This window comes from Dipteris shenzhenensis, chromosome 11 (assembly GCF_047967505.1).
Source record: "Dipteris shenzhenensis isolate YYH24624 ecotype China chromosome 11, Dip_SZ_1.0, whole genome shotgun sequence".
NCBI lineage: Eukaryota > Viridiplantae > Streptophyta > Polypodiopsida > Gleicheniales > Dipteridaceae > Dipteris > Dipteris shenzhenensis.
Window position 1 is genome coordinate 20623446 of NC_141606.1, and position 18598 is coordinate 20642043.

Below are 18598 nucleotides of genomic sequence, written 5' to 3' on the forward strand. Positions count from 1 at the left end.
CCCACACAGAAATATAAGATTTCACAAAAAAAAAAGTGTGTGAGCGATGGCAAGCTCAGCCCCTCCCTCACCTGTCCTTGTACCTTGCCCACAGCCTGCTACTACTACTACACCTGCATCCGTACCCCATTTTTCAGCCCCTGTACATCTTCCGTCTGCACTTGCCCCTGCGCAAGCCGTACCTGCTGTACAGTCGTCTGTACAGCCTCCCCCCTCCGTACATGTTCCTTTATCCGTTCTTTTTCCTTCTTCTGTACCTGCTCCCATGTTCGTACAGCCAGATTCCGTACCAAATTCGTCTTCCCCTCTGTCTCTGCAGCCTTTTGCTCTTCTCACGCCGAGTCTTGTACAGTGTCTCTTCCTCCCCTCTTCTTGTTACTCCAACAGATGGCTCTTTCGTTTTCTTTGCTTCAGCCCCCCCTTCTGCCTCTGCTCCTCCTGCATGTGTCTTCTTTCGGCGGAAGCGTGGTGATTTGCCTCCTTCCACTTTGGTTAAATCAGCAAAGTTGGATATCGCGGATGGTCCTTTGTCTTCCCTTCAACTGGACCTTCTTCGCCATATGTGTTTTGCTTTTGTCACAAATGTTCCTTCATCAGGTTCACATCTTGTTTGTTCTTTGGACTCTGCCCTTCTGGTTTCCGGTCTTCGACAGGCTCAGCAATTTGGGGTCTGTCTCTACTTTATGGGCAGGGTTTTATCTGCAACTCAACTTCGTCGTTGGGCTGAAGTTGCACTGGGTCAGGATTGCCTTTCCTCCTTTGTCTTTCTAAGCAAAGATTTTTATTATGCCCACTGCTCTTCGACTGATGTGGTGGAGCGACTTGTCAGTCATGCTAGTATTCATGGGGCTAGTTTCTTTGCTTATGTGATGCCCAAGGATCCACTATTTGATCCGTCTGCCTCTCTTCTAACTCACTGTCCGGTCTGGATTACCCTCAAAGCATTGCCTCTACCTCTTCTTCAGCATCTTCCTACTCTTGCAGCTTTTTTGGGGAGGCCTCTACATGTTCCAAGACAGGATGCTGTGTTTAATCCTCCTCCTGCTTGATATGTAACTTTTTACTTGGCTGCCTCATGACTTATGCTCTGAGGCTTTACTTGTAAAAAATTTTCTTGTACTTATTTGGTGGGTTTTACCTCTTTTTGAGGTTTCCCACACAGAAATATAAGATTTCACTTAGAAAAGTGGGTGTGTGCATGTGTGGTTGTGTGGTTGTGTGGGTGTGTGAAGGTGAGTATTACCCCCCCCCCCCTCCCCTCCCGCCCCCCCAAAAAAAAGTGTGTGAAGGTGACTTAAATATTTCTAAGTGATAAAACTCACCAAAGATGTATAAGAAGAATAAATTGCTTGACAAATGGTTCCTGCACAGGGGGCGATTGGGAGCGCACACGACTGAATAAGCAAGTTGAAAAATGAAATTCTTTAAAGAGAAGATGCTTCTTATCACAAGCACTCATAATCATAAAACAATCAAACACTTTAAACTCCCAACAATACAATAGCTCTCAACGCGTAGAGGGTTCTCCATCACTGCATCCTCCAATCATAGCAACACATTTACATTACTGAAAGAACCTTTTTATTTTAATAGAAGCATTGGATAGAGCTTGCAACAAGTTGGCCTGACAGTAAAAGTGCTTGGGCATAGCAAGTCAAACTATGCCATCAAACTACTCTGCTAATCTCATTCCCAGCCGCAAAGACAACATGGAAGTAGAGAAGACGTGAGGTCTTACCAATTCAAGTGACAAAAAATAGCTGTGAAGAATTGATACCAGCGGGGCCAGCCATGATACAGATACAGAACTTTTATAGTGTCCAGCTGCAGCCAACCAGATTACACCTAAGGTCTTTATTTTGTGATACTTTTGAAGTGTAAACCAAAAAAGGTTCTCAACAAGAGGATGCAAGGTTAGAGTACCCTTAACACGTGATCAGCAACAAAAATGCCTATGTTCAAAAGCAGCAACCAGTATATTGAATGGACAGGCTTGTGGCCCCGTCCAGAATAATCTGAGTTTTCAAGTTCCAACTGTGATGTTATACCTGGGAGACCAAAAACCATTACAAATTTACAATAAAAATCAGGACAGTGTGCATGTTGAAAACAATAAACTTCTTACTTACAGCATCAAGAGAACACTCCTAAGGATGATTTCAGGTGTAATACCAACTTTAGATCAGCTAAACAGCTATCTATTCGTGATACAGCGTGTCAGCACATCTTACGACCTTGATTTTAAGAAATCTAAAGCTTAATCAAAATGACCGCTCTATGTTGATCAAGGCCACCTTGGTTAGTGGTGAGATTAATGTAGAGTATGTCACAAAATTGTATTTATCCCAAGAAATCAAGAGAAATACTTTAATTTCGTGACAAGAGGGCTGACCTTTGTCTCAATTAGAGAGAGTCTTTATTTACATATTTTGTTATTACTTCCATGCTTGGTGGGGATGCCCACAGAGGACTGGGACTAGTCAAGAGCATAAGAATGCATGCATTGGCTGACCATTCATGCGTGAAATGTGTTGGAACTGTTTTATTTGTGGTAGGGGACTAGAGATGTTAACTGATTTCTCTGTCCTAGGCTCTACTGCAAATCACGGGAGTAGCACCTTTCTTTTCCACCCAGCCGAACTGCCAAAGCTTCAAGCATGAGAGAGAGAGCTATATCAAAATCACGTAAATCCACAATTCTTCCATTCTCTCACAAGCCTTGACAGACCCCAATTCCCTAGATAGATCTAGATGCCACATGTCATCCATATAGGGCCTTTCTAATGCAACATTTCACCCCTCTCTTGGGATGCATTTAATTCCTTGCCCCTAGGCACATTCTTTGCACTAGGCCCCTGGTCTCAGATCTATCTAGTCTGGTGCTATCAGCCCTCACCTAGGACCTTGACATTAATCCCTCCCGATCATTTACATAAAGCGCAAACACATATATTACAAAGATAGATCCTATAAGGGAAATGTCGACTGATTCTTCCGAGGTCATGCTACCTCGGCTAGAGCGTAACATTCCTTCCCTCTTCAGAAATCAGCGTCCTCGATGATAAAGTCTGGAAATACTCTCCGCAACTGATATACGGATTCCCAGGTAGCTTCGGATAGAGGCTGACCATGCCATGCAACCAACACCATGGGTATCTTCCGATTTCGTATTTGCATTGTTCCTCGGTCCAGGATTCTTGTTGGTTTGCGCCTTGCAATATCCTCTATCTCCTGAAACAAAACCACACCTTCGATTAGTGAGTCACCAGTATGTAAAAATTTCTTTAAACGTGAAACATGAAAAACCGGGTGCACCTTACACCCCTGTGGCAATTCTAATTTATAGGCTACACTGCCTATTCTTTTCAGAATTAACCACGGCCCTCTCAAATACCGCTGTCCAAAAATGACCGGTAAACCTGACATCTCTGTCTGACACTATGGATCTAGGCAATCCATGCAGACGAAATATATGTCTAATAAACAAATCCGCCACTTGCGGGGCACTAACAGACTCTCTAGTCGGAATGAAGTGAGCCATCTTGGTTAGACGATCAACCACCACAAGGATAGAATTATACCCTCCTTGTGTTGCAGGTAACCCTACAATAAAGTCCATGGAAATGCTCTCCCACTTACTTAGTGGTATTTCCAAGGGCTGTAAAAGTCCGGGTGGCTTCACCCGCTCGGCCTTACTTACCTGACACGAGAAACACCGTGTCACATATTCATGAATATGCTTTTTCATCTTTGGCAAAAAAAAATCTCGCTTCACGAGATCATATGTCTTCTCGACCCCTGGATGTCCCGCACACGGGCTATCATGGCATTGTCGAATGACTCTCTGCCTGAGATCATTCTGACCAGGTACTACAACCTTGCCATTTCTAACTAGCATACCATCCCTTATGGTATATCTTGCATAAGTTTGGCCTTTTCTGGATGCCAGGTCATCCTTTTCACTTTCCCCGGGTTTTAACACATGAGCTTTAGGCCATAAGCTCTGGACAAACTCGTCCACCTTCTGAGTTTCTCTGATCTCGGTCATTAGAGCACTCTCTAATACCGTGAAACTCAGGTTGTGCATAATGCGAGATAACGCATCAGCTACCTTATTGTCTTTTCCTCTTCGGTACCGAATCGTTAGATTAAACTCCTGCATGAGCTCTGCCCACCTAGCTTGGCGGCCCCTCAAGTCAGGCTGTTTACAAAAATGTTTCAGAGTATCATGATCTACATCCACATAAAACTCCGAACCATACAGATAATGCCTCCATGTTTTCAAAGCATGGATAACAGCATACAACTCCAATTCATGAGTTGGCCAATTCCTTTGAGAGGGAGAAAGCTTCTTGCTTTCAAAGGCTACTGGCCTTCCCTCTTGAAGGAGGACTGCTCCTACCGCAATGCCACTTGCATCGGTTTCTAGGAACAACGGTTTCTGGGGATCAACTATTTTTAACACCGGTCCTGAGACCACAGCTTGTTTTATGGTGTTAAAACTTTCCTGTTGATTCTGCCCCCAAACAAAAGGTACTTTATCTGAGGTCAGATCAGTCAATGGCGATACTATTCCGGAATATCCTTTGATATGCCTTCTATAAAACTGGACAAATCCCAAGAATGATCGCAACGCGGTCAGACTCTGAGGGATTGGCCAAGTCAGTATCGCAGCCACTTTCTTCGGATCCATTTCTACCCCCTGTGGAGTAATTATGAATCCTAAGTACTCATGCCTAACCATACACAGTATAGTTTTCTTTTTATTCACATAAAGACTGGCTTTCCTCAAAGTACTGAACACTATCCTTAAGTGTTCACAATGCTCAGTAACACTTTTACTGAATATCAAGATATCGTCAATAAAATGTACTACGAACTTTCCGATATACGGACGTAGTAAATCATTCATAAGCATGACGAAGGTCGCTGGAGCATTGGTAAGTCCGAAGGGCATTACCAAAAACTCATAATGACCAAACCTGCTTCTAAAAGCGGTTTTATGCACATCCTCGGCTCTAATCCGGATCTGATGATAGCCGCACTTAAGATCTATCTTGCTGAAAATCACGGCTCCATGTAATGCATCTAGCAAATCATCAATCCGAGCCATCGGATACCTGTGCTTAACAGTGATATTATTTAATGCTCTGTAATCTATACAGAGGCGAAACGTATCATCCTTTTTCCTCTTTAATATCACTGGTGAAGCAAAAGGTGAAAAACTTGGTTGAATCTGCCCCAACTTGAGGTATTCTTCCAGTTGCCTACGCACCTCCGCTTCTTCAGTAAAGCTCATTCTATAGGGAGGTCTATTTACAGGTTCTGCCCCCGGGATCAGTTCAATCTTATGCTGAACATTCCGCTCTGGAGGTAACCCATAAGGTAGTTCATCCCTAAAGCATTCAGAGAACTCTGTTATAAGATTAGCCAGCTTGGCCATCTCACCACTTTGCGTAACATCAGTGCTAGCCGAAGACTCCTCCACCGGCTCTACCGATGCGGTGCAAAGGTACAAAAACTCTACTTGAGCCTTTCTGATTTCCATCACGGAAACCAACGGTCCCTGAGGTATATCTTTTTCACCTCGCAAGACATAAAGCACATCATTCATCTTGAATTGATATACGTGCTTTTTCCAATCAATGGCTGGATTCTTACTAGAATGCCACGCCATTCCCAGGGCTATATCCGCATGAGCAAGCTTGGTTATTTCAAAATCAAGCTTCTCAGTATAGTCCTGAATCTGAAGCTCCAACTGGGTAACCCTTTGGTCCCATACTTCAGTTGAACTTCCATCAGCCATCCTGACTGTATACGCATAGTCAGATGGACTTGTCTTTAATTTCAGCCTCTTCACGAGCTTGGAGTTAATCACATTGTGAGTTGACGCTGAGTCAAACAACACAATGACATCATGACTGGCCACTTGCCCTTTCATTTTGATTAACTCCGTATCATTGAAGGCTGTATACCCCGTTGCTGCGGGCTTAGATAGGATGTTATCAGGTGCACTCGTCACTAACTTAGTAACAGACACACAGAACAAACAAGGTACTAACCTCTGAGAAGATCCCGCTAGCTGAATCTGCATCTCTTCTGCTCTGGGACTTCCCTGCATCTCCACGTCGCACTCTGAGATCACCATCTCAGCCATCCGACGATCTTTATTACGTGGACAATCTCTCCACTGATGAGGTTGAAGGCAACCAAAGCATAAGCCTTCTCTCCTCGCTTTTTCCCTTTGTTCCGGGTTCAAGGGAGACTTAGACCAAGCCCGGGCTGCCATTGGAGTTACTTTTCTCTTCACTCCAATGGTGGTACTTGGTTTAGGAGTTTCAGCCGGTCTCGCCTGCTTGGCTTGACCACTCGGCTGCGAACCACTCCCTCTACTAGCCCACTTCTTCTTAAACCCAGATTTCTTCGGATACCCATACTGGGTTCCGACCTGTGCAAACCCACTTGGCTTGCTGCCCTTGGCATCTTCGTAGTTCAGGGCTATAGCTATTGCATCATCTAGCGTGTTCGCGTACTTAGCCCGAACTTCCATTTTTATTCGGTCATTCAATCCAAATATGAAATCTTTCACTTGGATTGATTGAGGCAGGGGTTCGTCAACCTTCATTACACTCTCTCGAAACTTATCAGTGTATTCTGCCACTGATAAATTTCTCTGACGAAGGTTCCTATATTGATCCCAAGCTCGGGATGCCTCGTCAGGAGGTAAGAAGTGTTTCCTGAACTCTCTTTTAAACCCCTCCCAGGTAGTGGATGCTATGCCATCTTTTTGTTGCTTAATCCACCACCGATCCGCTGCCTCACTAAACATATGGGTGGCCTCGCGGATCTTTTTGATGTCATTTCTGATCTCACAAATGGCGAACGCCTCGTCCCATTTGTGTAACCATGTCTCAATGACATCGGAGCTACGGTCGTTCATCCGACCAGAATACTTTTCCGGTCTGTAATTTGCAATATTTGGCACTTTAGCCTTCCTAGGCTCGACCGTATGGACACTAGACTCCGGTTCCATTGGAGCCTTTCCCTTCTCCTCTCGAGAAGGTCTGGCAGACATACTCTGTAGCACTCTCCTAAGTTCGGACTGCCCTGCATTGGCTTGTAATTGCTGCGCTAACAACTGTTGCAAGGCATCCTCCAACAATGCAATCCTGCCAGATAAAGTGTGAGCTACTGGGCGCGATCCCTGCTGGGTCGGCCGGACTCCTGATTCACCAGGGTCCCTCCTGGAAGCTCCTTCTTCTGCTTCCATTTAGTTCAGTAGGTGTTTTGGTTTGGGGCTTTTTTTTTTTTTTTTTTTTTTTTTAAATAATAAATAAAACACCCCTAGAACACTGTAATCACAAGCTGACACAATTCAGGGTACTGACACTCCGAACACAATTCCCTATACTAGGGAACTCCTGCAATCTGACATGCACACTAATTACGTATTTGACACAGGCATATATATTCAATCCCGCCTTTCCCTATACTAGGGAAACTACTGCATTTTACTCTGACTGAAGCCCACAGGCATATCCTCAAGCATAATCTGTCCTTACTACAGCATTAAAGCCTCATACAGGCTGATTATTCACGAGGTCCTATCTACAAAAAAATATAGCCTCACCAGACTAAATCAAGGAGGGGAAAAAAACAACATGAAACTAATGGGGTTTGAAGAGAGCTTCCTGGTCATCCACGAACAGCCACACCCTTTTTTTTGTTCCAAGCAGTTCGAGTCTCCAATTCCTGCAACCTCCACGCTCTGTCTGCCTGCGAATAAAAAGCCTTCTTTGGTGTCGCGTATCCTCCAGATTGTGCTGTCCACGCCAACCTATGGACTGTCGACGAATATATCGCCCAGCCCACGGACCATCTGCGTCGAATCACCGCAGCACGTCAAAACCTTCCACGTGAGCGCCGCTCCTCACGGATCTCGTCGGCAGTCTTCTCGTCGTCACCCTCGGGTGATTCGCCACCAGCGCTCCCAAACCACCAATCCGTGCACCGACAGTTCTGGCCACTCCCCCGGACGACGTGCACACAGGTCCTTCACGAGCTCACGCGACCCTTCACGTGAATCCCTACCCACGCGACGGCCAACACTAATCCTTGAGCAATTGTCGAACATCCCGCTTGTGAGCTCTTACAAGCGCCATCAACCCGTCACTGCTCGTCGACCAGCCAGCCTTCAATTTCGCCGCTCACGGGCCGCTGCATCAATCGGTGTCTCCCTTAGGACTTTCCGCTGACCAGCGTCAATTCATTCTCTCCTTCCCAACCTTGGGCTCTGATACCAAATGTTAACTGATTTCTCTGTCCTAGGCTCTACTGCAAATCACGGGAGTAGCACCTTTCTTTTCCACCCAGCCGAACTGCCAAAGAGAGCTATATCAAAATCACGTAAATCCACAATTCTTCCATTCTCTCACAAGCCTTGACAGACCCCAATTCCCTAGATAGATCTAGATGCCACATGTCATCCATATAGGGCCTTTCTAATGCAACATTTCACCCCTCTCTTGGGATGCATTTAATTCCTTGCCCCTAGGCACATTCTTTGCACTAGGCCCCTGGTCTCAGATCTATCTAGTCTGGTGCTATCAGCCCTCACCTAGGACCTTGACATTAATCCCTCCCGATCATTTACATAAAGCGCAAACACATATATTACAAAGATAGATCCTATAAGGGAAATGTCGACTGATTCTTCCGAGGTCATGCTACCTCGGCTAGAGCGTAACAAGAGACTACTAAATTCACCCACCTTTTAAGGGGGAAAGCACATTTAAATGGAGCAACGAGCCTAAAGGAAGGACCCACATGCGTACAATGGATGTTAGAAGGTCACTGCCCCACCTATGAGCCCCCGATTTGAGGGGACAAGGGGGCAGGAGACCATAGGGGGTAGGGGAAGGTGAAAAGGCAGAAGACCTACCTGGCAGGGAACCCACGCTGCAGCATGAAGATGGCGCGGCATTCTAGGCACTCTTGGACCTGCACATGGGCGGAGTTGGCAGCTGCAACAGCAGCCCATAAAGCAGGGCTTATGGGCCCTTAAATAGGGCTGGCCTAAGCCGGCCTGACCAGCCAGCAAAGGCCAACCAATCAGATCAGTTGGTGGGCTGGCAGGTCGGTGCCTTGGGCAGGGAGCCGACTCCCTGGTCGGCCAGATTGAGAGGGCCTAGCCCCTCCTATAAAAAAGCCACCCCTTCTCCCCTCATTCCTCATCAGCTGCACTTAGAGCCTTGCACACAGGCAAGTGCACAAGGAGAGGAAGAGGCTCAGCATCATTGACAGCACTCGGGCTGCTTGTACACACTCACCCTTGAGTTTTTTGTTGCCCACAATTGTGGAGGAATATATCTGAGTTTTGTCCTATCTCTCTTTCAGTTTTTCTGAGTGTTGTATGAGCTAGATAGGAAGTGAGGTGTGAGTAATTCTATCCTCTATTTCCAACATGGTATCAGAGCTAGGTTCACAGCTCTAGATCGGAGTACCTCTGCTAGAAGGCGACTCCAATCGACACTTAGGTTTGCTGCATGGTCAAGTTCTCCGCTGTAAATTCAGTTTACTGTTCTTTATTACAGCAAGGATGGAGGACAAAGATTCTACTGTTGCCTCTTCAGCCCCTTCTCTTCCGTCCTCCTCCTCCAGATTCCTCTCATTTACAATCCCGTACTTCGGAGAGTCAGGGAAACTAGACGGATTGAACTATCGGATCTGGAAAATGAAGATCCGGAGCCATCTTGTGGCCCGGAGGTTGTGGAAGCTAACGATGGGGGTGGAGGCAAAACCAGAAGACTTGTTGGACAACAAGGGGAAGATTCTCATTCTAGTGGATGGTGAAGAGCTTGAGAATTGGGAAGAGAGAGACGCCCACTCCCTAGCATTAATCATGGGGACCACGGCGGACTTTGTTCTTCCACACATCCAGATAGCCGAGACATCTGTAGAGGCGTGGGATATCCTGAAAGATTTGTATGAAACGGACAATACATCTCGGATTCTGATGCTCCAACACCAACTGTACAATCTGGACATGACTGAGGCAGACAATGTTCATGACCATCTTATAAAAGTCAAGATGGTGAGGGACCAACTCGCGGCAGTTGGTCAGAAGGTAGATTCAAGTCAACTAGCACTGTTGATCTTACACAAGCTACATAGAAGCTTTAAGAGTTTCGTGACTATGGTCACTGCAAGACAAAGGACCAAGCCTCTCACATTCGGGGAGCTTGGGCCTTTACTATTGCAGGAAGAGGCTCGGGAAGAGCTGTTTACGCAATCGAAAAAGAAGACTCTCGTAGCGAGGAACAAGCCCGGCAAGGGTAAGTTCAAAGACTCCAAGAACAAAAACAAGACCGAGGATGCAGAGAAAAAGAGGCAAATGAAGTGCTTCTACTGCGAGAAGCTTGGTCATTCCGCTAGCGTCACGACCGGCACCCTCTTCATCATCACTGAGTACTGCTCCGCTTATGCAGTCAGTGAAGGAGAGGAAGGCTGGTATGTGGATAGTGGAGCTTCAAAGCACATGTCCAACAAGGAGTGGTTCAAAACCATGGAAGGTACGCATCCCGATTCCAAGGTCACAGTTGGGGATAACCGGTCATGCCTTATGAAGGGTGTCGACAAATTTTCGTTCATCACGACCGCAGGAAACGAGGAGTTGATGTAGGATCGATGAAATGAAAAGAGAGAGTACAGGTTGCAAAGAGTCGATAGAGTCTGCCGTCACATCAACTAAGATAATGGGAAAAGAAGGAGTACAAGGTATAAGTATTTAGACCTAGGACTAAGTGTCCTAGGTGTCACATAGGACTAAGTGTCCTATGTGGCCTAAAAGGCACTAACACTACAAGTGCCTATATTTATGCCTACAAGGCACATACCATGGCCTATAGGGCATCACTAGAACCACTAGGAGATGGCCTACAAACCCCCCTCCATGGAATGGGCTGAAGTATTCTGGAAACGTCTCAGAATACCTGGTATTTTTTGGTCATGGTGGCACATGTTCATCCAAAAGGATATAGCCACCTATGAATGTACAAGGGATGTTAGATCATGTAACAAAGGGAACCAAGTGTAAAGCCTGTCGGAAGACTTCGAACTTGGGACGAGGAAGTGCCTTTGTAAACATATCTGCTATGTTGTCCTCTATGGGAAGATAGGACAACTCTATGTCTCATGCTGACAACCGCTCCCGAACATAATGATAGTGAACTTCAATATGCTTGGTACGCGCATGAAACATTGGGTTACGCGCAATGGCCAAAGCACTCTGGCTGTGAGTGTAGACAATAGTGGAGGATGTCTGACAAATACCAAGATTTGTAAGTAACCAAGATCTGTAAGTAACTCTCGAAGCCAAACACACTCTACTGTAGCAGTAAAAGCTGCCCGGTACTCAGCCTCACAGCTAGATGTGGCAACTGTTGGTTGCTTCTTGCTGAGCCAAGAGATACATGAATTGCCAAGCAAAAAACAATTACCAATATGTGACCAGAGCAGTATGTGATACTCTGGTGTCGGAACATCCTGCCCAGTCACTATCCGTGTAAGCATGCATGGTAAGTGAACCCTAATCACCATAGAAGAGGGTTAAATCCTAAGTTCCTCTGAGATATCTGAAGACTCTCTTCACTGCCTACCAATGCTGTGAACTGGGCATGTGCATGAATCTGCTGAGCTGAGATACTGCATACTGTAAGTTAGGTCTGGTGTGACATAAATAAATAAGGCATCCAACAGCCTGCTGATAAAGAGTGATATCACATGGTGGGCTCCCATCATGAGCTGAGAATTTGAAGCCAGGGTCCACTGGAGTAGAGATTGGCTTGCAATCCTCAAACTGAAAACGATCAAGGAGCTGTCCAATATACTTGGACTGAGACATCATGATACCCCCCTCAACATGAGCAAACTGAATGCCTAAATAATAATGGAGCTGTCCCATGTCTGACATTTCAAAAACCTGCTGCAAATCAGCCTTGAAAGCTGCAATTTGCTGAGTATCTGGGCCCGTGATGAGCATATCATCCATACAAAATCAGCACTAAAAATCAACTCCCGCGGACATAAAGAGTGGGTTCTGTGGGACGATTCTGAAAACCAAGAGATAGTAAGTGTGCATGAATTTTGGCATACCATGTTCTGGGTGCCTGCTTCAAACCATAAAGGGCTTTTCTAAGCCAGCATACCTTATTTTCAGAATTAACAACCTCAAAGCCAGGAGGTTGTGTGACATAGACTTCTTCCTATAGATCCCCATGAAGAAAAGCAGTTTTGATGTCAAGCTGGTGCACTTGCCAATGATGATGGGCTGCAATGGCAATGACACATCTAATGGTAGTAATCCTTGATGTGGGAGCAAAGGTCTCCTCAAAGTCAATGCCTTGTTGTTGGGCATACCCTTTTGCAACAAGACGGGCTTTGTGGCGATCCATACTTTCTTTTTAATTTGTAGACCCACCGGGTTCCAATGGCATGCTTGCCGGGGGGGAGATCTACTAATTCCCATGTGTCATTTTTAGCAATGGAATGTAACTCAGCTCTCATTGCATCCATCCACTCTTTGCTTTCAAAAGCATCTTTATGGCACAGAGGCTCTTCATTGCAAGCTGTAGGAAGGAGTGCAAACTCAAGAAAGTGACCATGCTGTCTATTCCCTGATCTTGTCCGGGCAGCAAAAGGCTGATCTTGTTTGCTGTCCCTCAATGTATCAAGAAGCCATCTGGAAACTTGCCTTTTCTGTCTATTGACAGCTCTTTCTTCAATGACTGCATCATGAATAGTGGGATTATTTTGTGCTGGAAGAGAAACCTGCAAATCAGCATGAGGTAGTGGCTGATTATTGCTTGGTGGAGGGCCTGTAGGAGGCTCATGTTGCTAGTCAAAGTCCTCTTCTGAGGATGGCAAAGGTAACCAAGATTCAAAGGCATCAAACATGTCAACATCTGGCTTAGCTTTGCAGTCCACAAGAGGAGAAGCTGAATGTTCAGCAAAGATTACATCTCTACTAACAATAATCTTCCCAGTATTTGGTTGGTATAACCGATACCCTCTGCTCTCCTGGCTGTAACCAATAAATATGCATTTGATTGCCTTGTCATCAAGCTTATGTCTCAGCTGAGATGGTACATGAACATATGCAAGAGACCCAAAAACTCTCATGTGTGAAAGTGAAGGCTTCCTGCCTTTCCATGCTTCATAAGGTGTAACAGTCTTCAATGCCCGTGTAGGTGATCTATTCCGCACATAGTTGGCACACATCACCGCATCAAGCCAAAATTCATTGGGCAAAGACTTGGCCTTAAGCATGCATCTGGCCATCTCCATTGTGGACCTGTTTTTCCTCTCAAAAACATGATTCTGCTGAGGAGTATAAGGAGTAGTGCATGAGTGAATAATGCCCCGTGAAGACAGAAATGCATCAAACTCCTTTGACATTTACTCTCCCCCCCTATCTGTGTTGAGGGTGACAAGCTTGCATCCTGATTCATTCTCAACCATATTCAGCCACCTCTGAAAGCATAAGAAAACTTCAGATTTGGCTTTTAAAGGATATATCCAACAATATCTTGTGAAATCATCAATGAGAGTCATGAAATATTTGTACCCTCCAATGGCATTTGTCCTCATTGGGCCACATCCCTGTGCACTAGCTGCAATTTCCTTTGTGAGAGTTTTGGACAATTCTTTTGAAAAGGAAACCGATGCATCTTACCCAAAAGACAACCCTCACACACATGTTTGGAAACTGTGTGAGTTTGAGGTACATCATTTGCCATCTGCTATGAATGTAGCTTTGCAAGAGCTCTATAATTGAGATGACCCATTCCCTCATGCCAAAGATGAGTTTCAGCAAGCTGTGAATCTGAAATTGCCAATGCTTCAATAAAGTGCAGCTGAGTGGTGATCAAGGTGATAAAGCCCCTTTTGCAAAGTGCCAGTGAGAACTATGGCATTGTCATCACGAAGATCATAAACAAGGCATCTGTAGCCATCAATAATCACTCTGAAACCTGAAGTAGCAATTGCTGAAATTGAGATCAAGTTGACTTCAATTCCAGGCACAAAGAGAACATTTGTCAAAGTGACAGGATGACTTGAAATAGATGTGAGCTACACATCTCCAATTCCTTTTACAGCATATGAAGCATTATTAGCACATGTGACAGTCCCCCCTCGAGGTGCATCAGCTAAAGAATGAAACAACTGTCTGCAAGATGTGACATGCTTGGAAGCACCACTATCAAAGTACCAGGACTAAGCATCATTAGCAGTAAAGAATGCATCAGCTTTGGAGGGATCAAATGAGCAATGGACAGCCCATGCCCAATCATCCTGAAGAGCATGTGCATCTGAAGCATCTGCTGGCTCATGGGACTCAATAGCATGAGAGGCATTAACTGTCAATCCTACTTTCTTTTTCTCCAAAGCAATGCGCTTCCTGCATTCTGAAATGTCATGTCCACGCTTGTGACAATAGTTGCATCTTTTCTTCTTTGACTTATCTTCTGTATTTTTAGATGCATGGGAGGAATTGCAGCTGCTATGTGCAGATTTTGGCTTGCCCATAGGCTTGGAAGCCTTGCCTCTTCCTGTCTGCTGTGAAGCAAATGCATGATCATGAATAATGGCTTGTCTATTAGCTCTACTTTGCTCTTCCTGCAAAAGCAAAGTAGCTAGCTGATCAAAAGAATAGTGGTCTGGATTACCCATGGCCACTAATCGAAGGGTTGTAGCAAACCCTTGATATGTATCATCTGGCAGTCCATTCAATGTGGGACTGACAAGCTGTGAATTTGGCACCACCTCATCAATGTTGGGCAAGTTGTTCCATGAGGTCCTTGACCTTTGTCAGGTATGCATCCATAGAGTCACCTTCATTCATGCTGACTTCTTGTAATTGCCTTCATCGGATAGTTGGTGCCATTTAACTTATCATCTTCACGAAGAACGCCAAATAGATCTTGATTGTTCCCAGCCATAGCAAATGTGATACCCTGAAAGAGACCTGAAAACCCAAAAGCCTCAAGGCTATCACTGCAAAAGCTGGATGTCCAAAAAATGACAGCAAATATCTGCAAATTTCCAACCCAAATCAAAGGGCAAATGCAGATCTGACCCAAATGTGACTGTGGCAGGCAATGTTCACTGCAAAAACAGCAAATCTCGCAAAAGCCCCAAATTTAATGAGGGCAAATAGGCCAAAAACAGGGCAAATGCAAAAAAGCCCCAAATTTTGCTGAAATTTTGCAAATGTGACCCAATGTATGCGAATCTAACTCAATGTCTTGCAGAAAAGACTCAATGTCTGAAAATCTGACTCAATGTCCTGCAAATGTGACTCAATGTTCTCCAATCTGTCCCAATGTATTGCAATAAAAAAAGAAAGTGCAGAGAAAATCCCAAAAAAAATATAGCCTCAAAGCTTGCAACTGCAAAAGTGCACCTGTCCCAAAGTATGAACCTCAAAATGTAGGCTTTCCAAGCTGTTGAAATGGCTTGAGAAGATTTCAAACAGAAGAAGGAAGATAAGGAGAGCAAAAGCCCTCAAAAGCCCCAAATTTTGAGAAGACTCTGCAAATGATTTCACACATGCAAAAGCTGTACCAAATCCCGGAGCAAATACAACGCAGGTACAACGTACGATGAGCTGTATAATTGTACGGATGCATAATACACTACGCTGGCTGTACGGAATGTACAACGAAGGTACGAAGTCCAATGTACTGTTGTACGGATGCATGGTGTACGGTTGTACGGAGACATGTACTACGCAGTTACAAGACCTTCCATACGCCTATACAGAAGATGTCCAACGATGTAGTTTCAAATCTGTACGACTACTCAGGTACGTTGTACAGCTACTCATGTACGTTGTACGAAACACAGGTATGCTCACACGTGTAGGTACAATCTGGCAAGTACAGAATGGGTACAATACCTTCCGTACGCTTGTACGAAAGATGTACAGCGCAGTACGGACCTATATGCAAGCTTTGAGTACAATCGTCCATACAGTCGTATGGACTGTACGGAAGGGGGTGCAGGGAGTCCGGGGGCAGAAAGACGAGTCAAACGTGGCTCTGATACCACTGTAGGATCGATGAATGAAAAGAGAGAGTGCAAGTCGCAAAGAGTCAATAGAGTCTGCCGTCACATCTTTTAAGATAATGGGAAAAGAAGGAGTACAAGGTACAAGTACTTAAACCTAGGACTAAGTGTCCTAGGTGTCACATAGGACTAAGTGTCCTAGGTGGCCTAAAAGGCACTAACACTACGAGTGCCTATATTTATGCCTACAAGGCACATACCATGGCCTATAGGGCATCACTAGAACCACCAGGAGATGGCCTACAATTGATTTCCGGTGTATTGTATGTACCGAACTCATGCAAGAACCTATTGTCTGTCAGTCAGATGGACAAGCACCATATGTCGGTATTATTCGACAATGGCAAGGTCACTATCACATCCAAGGCAAACGGACAAGTGGTGGCTCAAGGTGTCGAGGAGCATGGGGTATATCGACTCAATGCTCTATTGGTGCATGGGGACCATGGAAGATCCACATTATGGCATGAGCGGTTCCGTCACGTCAACTATGACACTCTCTCCGAGATGCAAAAGACAAAGATGGTGGATGGACTTCCACCAATTGCAGGCAATGATTGTGTCTACAGGGCTTGCGTGGAAGGCAAGCAACACAGGGACAAGTTCCCATAGGAGGCCTCGTCACGGGCCAAGAAGCCGCTCGAGTTGGTTCACGCCGACATTTGCACCCCAATGTCGACAAATTCATCGCAGGTTCACGGCATTCTCTCTTACTTGTTGATGATTTCAGTTACATGACATGGGTATTCTGCCTGGCCAAGAAATCTTAGGCTTTCGAAGACTTGAAGGCCCAGGTAGAGAAGGAGAGCGGGGAGGTAATCAAAGCCTTCCGCACCGACAGAGGGGGAGAGTTCACTTCTACTGAGTTCAATGGATTTTGCAAGAAGCAAGGGATTAAGAGACAGCTCACGACAGTTAGCACATCTCAGCAGAATGGAGTTGCTGAGAGGAAGCACAAGACCGTCACAAAGACAAGGTTGACCATGTTGCGAGGGAGGAATCTCTCGAAAGCCTACTGGGGTAAAGTCGTGAACACTGCCGTTCACATCCTCAACAAAACCAAGGCCAAGGCTGTTGATGGCAAGACTCCATACGAAGTTTATTACGGTAAGAAGCCCATCATATCTCATCTGAGGGTTTTTGGTTCTAAAGCATTTGTGCATGTACACAAAGATGAGCGAACAAAGCTAGATCCCCATAGCCGGAGCTGTATCTTTGTGGGATACAGCGAAGAGTCCAAGGCCTACAGCCTATTTGACCCGAACAAGAAGAAGATTCTTATCAGCAGGGATGTGATCTTTGAAGAGACCGAGCCACAACCTGTCGAAGAGGTTCCAAAACTTCCAACGTTACCCCCACCCAAAGTCACCATTCGCGAGGAGCAGCCGACTGAAGACCCCGAGGAGGAGGAGGAGGAGGAGGAGCATGCCATTCCAGAGCCAGCTCCCAAGTCAACTTCATCCAAAGCACATCCATCTGAGAAGAAGCTACCTCAATGGTATTTGAAGACGTTAGCAGACTCACAGGTCACGAACATACCCGAGAGCAGTTTCGGAGCGCGGTGGTCTCAAAGAAACATGAAGACTTCCTCCATGAATTTCGCCTTGGTAGCTCAACTCATGGAGCCCCATTCCTTCCAGGAAGCGAAGGATATACCAGAATGGTAGGAAGCCATGAAGGCAGAGATGGATGCCATTTTGAAAAATGACAACCTGGGATTTAGTACCCAAACCAACCAGGCGCAGAAGGTCATCGAGACTAAATGGGTGTACAAGCTTAAGTTCAAGTCAGATGGGAGCTTGGACAAGTACAAAGATAGATTGGTGGTGAAAGGCTATGCACAGTCAGAAGGACTTGACTTTGACGAGACCTTTGCCCCCACTGCTAGGATGGTGACTATTCAGACAGTCATTGCCTTGGCTGCTCATCACTGTTGGCCTATCTTTCAAATGGACGTCAAGTCTGCCTTTTTGAATGGTTACCTGGAGGAGGAGGTATATGTGGCACAGCCACCAAGATTTCAGATTCCAGGATCCCCATCAAAAGTCTGCAAGCTGGAAGGCCTTATACGGGCTGAAACAGGCCCCCAGAGCTTGGTACCAATGGATAGATGTTTTCTTTCAGAAGAGCCTTGCACACAGGCAAGCGCACAGGAGAGGAAGAGGCTCAGCATCATTGACAGCACTCCAACTGTTTGTACACGCTCACCCTTGAGTTTTTTGTTGCCCACAATTGTGGAGGAATATATCTGAGTTTTGTCCTCTCTCTCTTTCAGTTTTTCTTAGTGTTGTATGAGCTAGATAGGAAGTGAGGTGTGAGTGATTCTATCCTCTATTTCCAACAATGGATTGGGGAGCCTTTGCTTTCCAATCAAGTTAGCCTATTTTGGCTAAAAGCCCCAGCTGTTTGTGGGAAAAGCGAAAAAGCAGGGTGGCTTCCTAGTCTGTATATTTAAGGGCCTCCATGCTCT

At 45.5% G+C, this 18598-nt stretch overlaps 1 protein-coding gene across 3 annotated transcripts in view; it reads right to left on the reverse strand.

The window, feature by feature from the left end:
• Positions 1 to 18598, reverse strand: part of LOC147896750 (Rhomboid-related intramembrane serine protease family protein) — an 83065-nt gene that overhangs the window by 41394 nt on the left and 23073 nt on the right. For all 3 annotated transcript variants that reach the window (XM_087381448.1, XM_087381447.1, XM_087381449.1), the window contains exons 3-5: positions 1924 to 2048; positions 1739 to 1824; positions 1323 to 1363 (exon numbers count right to left, since the gene is read on the reverse strand). In XM_087381448.1, coding sequence (XP_087237574.1) covers positions 1323 to 1363; positions 1739 to 1824; positions 1924 to 2048 — 252 coding nt within the window. The remainder of the gene's footprint in view (positions 1 to 1322; positions 1364 to 1738; positions 1825 to 1923; positions 2049 to 18598) is intronic.